Source organism: Nicrophorus vespilloides, unplaced genomic scaffold, assembly GCF_001412225.1.
Source record: "Nicrophorus vespilloides isolate i.1.1-1 unplaced genomic scaffold, Nicve_v1.0, whole genome shotgun sequence".
Taxonomy (NCBI): domain Eukaryota; kingdom Metazoa; phylum Arthropoda; class Insecta; order Coleoptera; family Silphidae; genus Nicrophorus; species Nicrophorus vespilloides.
The window spans coordinates 1,529-9,247 of record NW_017097294.1 but is presented as its reverse complement, the minus strand read 5'-3'; the positions used below and the strand labels follow the sequence as shown (position 1 = coordinate 9,247).

General features: G+C 35.2%; 4 protein-coding genes across 4 annotated transcripts; 2 read left to right on the top strand and 2 right to left on the bottom strand.

Annotated features, from left to right (window-relative positions):
• Positions 1–1,230: 1,230 nt before the first annotated feature.
• On the top strand, positions 1,231–3,270 carry LOC108559655. The gene is made up of 2 exons (XM_017917004.1): positions 1,231–2,040; positions 3,022–3,270. Exons 1-2 carry the CDS (start codon positions 1,231–1,233, stop codon positions 3,268–3,270), a joined length of 1,059 nt encoding a protein of 352 aa, XP_017772493.1.
• Positions 3,271–3,691: 421 nt separating this feature from the next.
• On the bottom strand, positions 3,692–4,415 carry LOC108559659. The gene is made up of 2 exons (XM_017917009.1): positions 4,320–4,415; positions 3,692–4,265 (listed from the first exon to the last, which is right to left on the bottom strand). The coding sequence occupies exons 1-2, from the start codon at positions 4,377–4,379 to the stop codon at positions 3,774–3,776; spliced, it is 552 nt and encodes a 183-aa protein (XP_017772498.1). The 5' UTR covers positions 4,380–4,415; the 3' UTR covers positions 3,692–3,773.
• Positions 4,416–4,654: 239 nt separating this feature from the next.
• Positions 4,655–5,552, bottom strand: LOC108559657. Its single transcript, XM_017917006.1, has 2 exons — positions 5,336–5,552; positions 4,655–5,268 (listed from the first exon to the last, which is right to left on the bottom strand). The coding sequence occupies exons 1-2, from the start codon at positions 5,456–5,458 to the stop codon at positions 4,723–4,725; spliced, it is 669 nt and encodes a 222-aa protein (XP_017772495.1). The 5' UTR covers positions 5,459–5,552; the 3' UTR covers positions 4,655–4,722.
• A 451-nt stretch (positions 5,553–6,003) lies between these two features.
• Positions 6,004–6,717, top strand: LOC108559658. Its single transcript, XM_017917008.1, has 2 exons — positions 6,004–6,095; positions 6,146–6,717. Exons 1-2 carry the CDS (start codon positions 6,045–6,047, stop codon positions 6,683–6,685), a joined length of 591 nt encoding a protein of 196 aa, XP_017772497.1. The 5' UTR covers positions 6,004–6,044; the 3' UTR covers positions 6,686–6,717.
• The last annotated feature ends 1,002 nt before the right edge of the window (positions 6,718–7,719 follow it).

The window sequence follows — 7,719 nt, the reverse complement described above, 5'->3', positions numbered from 1 at the left end:
TTTTATAATTATTCGATTTCTTCAAAATAAATTGAAAATAATGATTTGTCACTCTGAAACATTTTATAATCATTTCATAAAAGCAAACATCTCAAATTTTATATTCAGAAGAAAATTGCTGCTATATCGAAAATAAAATATATTATTTGCATTGATTCCCATTTTCGTTTTATAAGACGCGACAATTTTGACAGCTTATCACAAGAAAATAACAAATGATAGAAATTTCGCTGTAGGATCTATAAAAAGACCATAGTTTTATCTTCAATTTGCATATTCTATATTCTAATTAGCATGAGTAGTTATCGAATAATTAAATTATTCAACTTTGAAGCATTTTATAATTATTCGATTTCTCCAAAATAAATTGAAAATAATGATTTTTTACTCTGAAACATTTTATAATCATTTCATAAAAGCAAACATCTCAAATTTTATATTCAGAAGAAAATTGCTACTATATCGAAAATAAAATATATTATTTGTATTCATTCCCATTTTGTTTTACAAGACGCGACAATTTTAACAGTTTATCACAAGAAAATAACAAATGATAGAAATTTCGCAGTAGGATCAATAAAAAGAGCATAGTTTTATCTTCAATTTGCATATTTCATATTCTAATTATCATGAGTAGTTATCGAATAATTAAATTATTCAACTTTGAAAACATTTTGTAAAAAAAAAGTAACACAAACAACACAAATCTTGAAGTAGGCTCATTTGAAAGGTTAGAGTTTAGATATCATTAATACGCAAAATTTGGATAATCAATTATTACTATAAATCTTTTATAATATTTAAACATGAGCATTAATTATTCCATCTGAATTTTTTGAAACATTTCAAAAGTATAATTTGAACAATTAACAGAGATATGCGTTAATAATTATTATTACTTACCAATTTTTATTTTAGAACATTTATTTATATAATTATCAATAATGTAATAAATATATAGGTAAAATATAATTTGCTTGTTTCGTTTGAGGTTGTGTCTGTATGGACTGAAACTGAAATGTCACTATTCCCTCCACAATTCGATTATGTAATGCTTTTCTTTATAGGCTATCTGGCAAATGATCGTCTATGAAGCTACGGTTACGATCCTATCAAAATAATGACTGAAATCCAATTAGTTGACAATAAGGGTGGCGCTTCTTAATTGTTATCGATCGGCTAATTGCGAGGATTCCCATTTAGGTATCAGTGTGAAACGCGATCTCAGCTATGGCGTACATTGATAGAAAGCACGATGTAACTTTTCTGAAGAAGATTTACAGAGTAGGCAACTTTTTCGGTATCTGTCCCATCTACAGTTTCGAACATAAAGAGCTGATTTTCAGACGCGCGTATAACGTTTACCTGCTGATCGCATGCGTCGCTTACGTGATCGGTACTTATTGCAGCATGTACGAGACATACCAGCACGCTTTGGTCAAGATGAAATTCCTGCAAATCGTGACAGCTGCTCCAACCACGCTGAGCTTGAACATCCATCCCTTAATCAATGTCATCCAAATTTTAATAACGGACAAACTGTGGGAAGATCTTTTGCGAGGCCTCCAGAACGTGGACAGATCTTTCAGGGGACTCGTTCAACGCAAAAAACGCTCCTACTATTTATTGGAGGTCGTATCCAGTCACCTGTTAATATGTTACATCAGCTTCGGAATGGTAACTTTTCGTCTCTTGAACGGTAGACTTCCCGACTACGAAACCATGAACGCCATCTGCAGATACGTGCTGTACGTGCGCTGCATCCTCATCTACAATTTCGCTGTTTGCCTGGGTCACAGGTTCGAAATTCTCGCTGAAAACCTTGCGTCCATCGATAACGCTTTCGGCGTTTACTCGAAACTCTGCGATTTAATTGAGACGTTCAACCGATTGTTCGGGCTGGATATGCTCCTCTTCTTCGCGGACATGCTTCTCTGCTTCGTACTCTTCATCAACTTGCTGCTCTATCCGTTCCGAAAGAAAACCCCTTGGGAAATTTCCATACAGACGATCCGCATCATTCACAGCTTTTTCACTTTAGTAAGTTAATAACGGGGAAGGCCGCATACCAAAACTCCATTACTCAACGTATACAATTATTAGATCTAATTTCAAACAAAAGAAAATTATTTTTTTAATTAATTTCTTTGCAAATATTCGTGATAAAATATTGAATCAGAAATCGATTAATTCCAATTCATGGAAAGTAAATCCACATTTTATGCTGTTAAATTGACGAGTTTCACGTCCAGTAATAATAATAATAGTGAAAAAATCATTGAATTCCCCCAAACGGGTGCAGATTTGATTCTCTCGCATTTAATCCATTTGCCAGATTTTTATGAAACGATAAATGTACGGATTATTCTGTTTTTTTTTAAAGGGCATTCGAATTGCCAGTTAACTGCATTTTACGATGTGAATACCATAAGCTACAAAAATAATCATTTTGTATCAGTTACAATTTCAATATTTAACTTTATATTAATAGTTTAGTTGATTTCATATTATTTGTTTATTACTATTAAGATATTAAAAGCAATATTTTTATTAATAAAATAAATAAAACAGCGAGAAAATTGCAAAGTATGCGTAGGTGGATAATGGAGGAGATAGGGTAATGAATGTATCGAAGGTGGTTAGTGTCATATTGCGTTGTCAGGCGAGGCTTTCAAATTAGCGACGTCCCCAGCGAATATCTGTCCTAATGAGAGCAAAACAAGGACTGCAAGGATTACGTTATGTAGTTTATGTGATTAGAGGGCGTGCTGGAAAGGGGAACGAAGCGGATTATATGTAGAGCAAACGCGTAATTAAGTTCGCTTTGATTCAATATTGATTTACCGCGGATTCCCTGCGGCGGTGATTTACCGCAAACGCAAATTAATTGCTGGTGAAAAATTACAATTACAACAACAACAACAACAAAAAAAACTTGATTTCCATATGCAAAACTTAACAAATATTGAATCATCGAATCAGAGATTCAAATCATTGCAGTTTTTGTTTTTGTTTTCGCAGGTGACTTTGACTGGAATAACGTGGGCGTGCGAAAGGGCGACCGCGAACGCCTCAGGTATATCCTTGGTCGCGGTGAAACTGATCCAGGCCAGATCCCAGGAGAGGACGAAACTGCGTCTGCTCTACCTGAGGTTGAAGAGCAGACCGAAATTCACCGTTTGGGGCCTGTTCGAATTGAATTCGAGCAACCTGCTCGGCTCCTTCGGGACTTTGGTCTCCTATCTGATCCTCGCGTTGAACACCAAGTAGTAATAACAGTAGGAGCTACTACACATATCTAAACTCGCAGCATTGTCTGCGGACAATTTCCCATTTGCGCGCTGCGTTCGAGATTAATTCCGGTTTTAATTAAGAATCTTATTAAACTCTCTGTTATTATGTGAGGGGAGGTGGAGGCCGCCCCTCGACAATTACATCGCTCAGATGAAAATAACTCACTGAAACGTTCCCTCGCTTCCTCCATCTTCCTCTCTGAGCCAGTCCAATTCTGGCATTCCCTAAATCTCCCAGTACACTTAATTGTAATTATTCATTACACTCGGTCGAAATTTTGCTAACCTTTTTGCGAAGAATTCTCTCTCCCACTGTTACAACACACGAATTCGAAACATTGCAAGTGGTGCAAATCACCAATAGTTCTTTGTTTTACTTGAAATAAATAAAGTTAAGGTTAAAACACAGCAATGTCTTTAATTTCTGGAAAATCAACTAGAAAGCTACAATGATTTACAAATATAAAAACTAAATAATTTTCAGAAGATGCACTTTTTCCAGTTACTGCTAACACTTCCCAAATGTTTCTCAATTTCTCTGGCTTCTCTTGCTATGCAAGCAGAAGTCTCGTCCTTTCCTTTCGTAACTTCCTCCTGAAATCTAGTATGCATATCATCGATCACCCAGCACGCATCCTTAAGAAAATACGCATCCCTCAGCATCAAAGAAACTGCATTCTTTGCTCTTCGTAAAGTATTCAATCCCGGATTGAGTTCGCAGCTTTGGAACTGATTCGTAATGTTGATCATGTTCTTCTGCAGACTCTCAACATGCTCGTACCATCTCCGACAATTACTAGAACCCGTTTTAATATCCATCTTCAGATTCTCAGCTTCAGCATTCAATCTGCTTCTAGTCTGCGAAACTTCATCTTCAATCGATGTCTCCGATGATGAGACCATCTGCTCGACGGAGATGTACACTTGGCGGATCTTAAACTCAAAATCGCTCAAACTGCACTCATCTAAAAACTTTAAACGGAAGGAGTTTAAATATATCAAAATTGATTAAATTATTGGACATACTGCAGCAGGTTGGAAGCAGACGATGCTCAGAAGAATGAAGAATTTAGTTGATGAATGCATTTTCGTTTGAATGCGACTGAGGCGATTTGCAAAATGCTGCAATTTATACAACGTCTTATCGCTGTTTTCCACTTGGAAGATCAATTGGTTCAGATCAATGATATAATTATTTTCGCATGAAAATCTCATGGCAGAAAATGCTTTGATCTGCATTTATAATTATCAACAATTAAGTAATTATTATCACTCATTTCCAAACAATACAAATAAAACATCTAATTTATGTTTTTTTTTTTTAAAGCTATTTATTGCAAATCTTTTATAAATATAAATACTAGGCACTAAGTATGATATATTTGAAGAAGGAAAAAAATAATGGGAATAAATATGTTATGAAATGAACTTAAGCAGAGCTGTTGCATTTTTGCCATCCGCTGGTGGAGCTGTCCAAAAGCTTCTCGATATTCTGAGCCCTAGTAGCGATGCAAGCAGAAGCTTCTCTCTTGATGTTGGAAACGGTATTTTCGGAATTCGAGTGAATAAGATCGATGGCAGAGTTCATGGAGTTAGTCTGAGATGAACAGCTGCTCGGTGAGATGATCGTGCAGAGCGCCATCAACTTATCAGCTTCTCTGACCAAGCTTGCAAGGGAAACCTTAGTTTTGCGAAGAGTATCGAAACCGGAATTGAGTTCGCAGGGTTGGAACTGGTACATGAAGTTGATCATGCTCTTCTGCAGACCCTCGATGTGCTCGTACCAACGTTGGCAGCTGCTAGCACCAGCCTTGATGTCGCTCTTAATATTCTCAGCCCTCGAATTCAATCGGCTTCTCGTCTGGGAGACTTCATCTGCGATCGAGGATTTCGTTGAGGGAACGACCTGTTCGATGTATCTCTGCTCTTGGAGGATCTTCAATTTAACATCGCTCACACTAACAGCATCCAAAAACTACAAATTTATAAAAAAATAAAGTAATTGAAACTAAAAATTAATAATAATAATTTCTTTGACTTACTGCTGGATAAAAGCAAGCGACGACGAGAAGAACCAAGATTTTAGTAGAGGAATGCATGTTTGTTTGCGTTGTACGAGATGCAACTGCCACGATCATCGGGTCACTCCTATTTATACCAAACATCTTATCTCCACTGTTCAACTGGAAATCCGAAGTGTTAATCCAGATCGAGGGGAATTTTTAGTTTTGCACGTAAATCCCCAATGAATTCGCGCGTAGAATTCCCGAGCGTAAGTGCGTCGACCTTAAACCCGTTCCCACGTATCAAGTTCAAGAGCTCGAGAGGCTCAATTTGCATACCTACATCATATCCCTGCCGCTAGGCGTGTCTCCAATTAGCCAATATCACTCGGTTTCCACTTGCACCACTATCTTATTTGCATTTGATCCGCTTCTTATCTCACCTTCAAGTGCATGATTAATCCAATTTATTAGGAAATAAATGCAAAAGTTTTATTGAATTGCAGTAAAATCATGTATAAGAACGTGATTAAAGTCTCAAATTTTGATTTGATTAGAAATAGAAAGGATTCGATTATGTTATGTTATGAAATACGCAAATTTAACAATGAAAGAAAATATTGTTGTTGTCAGTTAATTGGAAATGCCGGAGAATGTCAGAGATCAAAGGTTATTGAGCTGATATTTGTTATCTAGTTTATACAAAACAAGAATATTGTAATTGACCAGTCCTACTCCAACGTTTAAGATGAAATCATCTCAGTGTTTAGCTGTGTTCTTAGTATTCTGCTATTTGCAGGTAAGATTAATAATTAACTTAAATTTTCATTAATTAATCCATTGGTGTAGTCTTCAGAAGCAACTGTAGTCAGCGATGTTAAAGCTAAATTAGCCGTAGAAAGAAAAACCGTCGACGAGAACATCCAAAAATTCCAAAATGCGATCGAACAGAAAGTCTCCGTAAATAGGCAAAAACAGTTGGCGACAATCGACCAGATGGAGAAGGCTATGAAAGAAGGACCAACAAAGTGCCAGCATTACCTTCCGGTGTTCATCAATCAAAGGGGTTTCATAAGTGGACCGACGTTCCTGAAAGGATGCGGTTTCGTACCGAGCATGCAGAAGCTGCTGAAAGCGCAAAAGTCCGTGAAATTCATGGCAAGCGAAGAGCCCAAACTGGACACCGTCTGCACGACACCGACCTCTGAGCCCTGCCAGACGCTCATCGGCCAATTCAATACGGGATTGTCTCTGGTCCGTGCGAACTCTCTAATTCAGATCGCTAACGTTAATGCGGATATGGATAAATGCGTTGCAGAAGAACTGAAGAACATGAACGAGTTTCTTAATGATATTAAAGAGACATGGCTCGAATGCAAGAGGAAGTAAAAACGTATTAGTTTATGTACAAAAATTAACTATATTTTAGAGAATAAACTGATTTAAAAAATAATCAATTACTTTATAATTATCAATAATTCTTTACTACAAACGTAAATGTAATTTCTAGAATTACTTTAATTAAATGAAATTCAAAATTAATCATCAATTTCTCTGAAAAATTACGATTATGTTATTTTGTTTCAAATCAATATGATATGGAAATATTACACATTATTATCTATTTTAATTTATTGATAAAATATTAAATACTTACATTAATGATAAATATGTAAGTAATTAAAATGTATACAATTTTTATAAAAGTTTTATCAACTTTAATGAAATTAATGTAATTAACTTTTGTTTTTAAAACAAAATCTTGTCAATTTAGAATATTTGATTTAATGTTAAGTACTCGAATTCAATCTAAAAGTATAAGAAATCAAAGTTCTTAATAACAATGTATGAAATACTTATAAGTAAAGTCGTTTTACGCCGATTCACAATTTCGCCGCTGTGAAATAACGCTAATTAATTGCTGATTTTACACTTATATAAAACTAAAGCCTACAGTTACGTCACTGTAAATATGGGTTCATTTTACGCCGATTCGATTTCCGACGCCTTTTGTAAACCCGATGTAAAACGACGTTTACCTGTATAAGATTTTCATTTTGAGGATGTTTCTTGTAAACTGCTAATAGTTTATTGATAGTTAAATAAACAAATTAAAATTTAAACTACAGGGAATATTATTGGTAAACGTACATTATTGAGAGATTTATTATTATAAATTTGTGTGAAATAATAAAATAATTTCACGTTCTTTTTTTTGTAAATTAAATTAAGTAATTGTATCAAATCAATAATAACTAATATCGAATATTTCGTTTGTATTCGAATGGTGAAGTGCTAGTCTTTGTTGAAAAACGTTTTTCGAGAGGGTTCTTATTACGGATTATCGATAATCCCGTCGACACAGACTGACAGGTCATGGCTTGATGTACGTTACATCATATATTTATTAAATCCTATTTGCC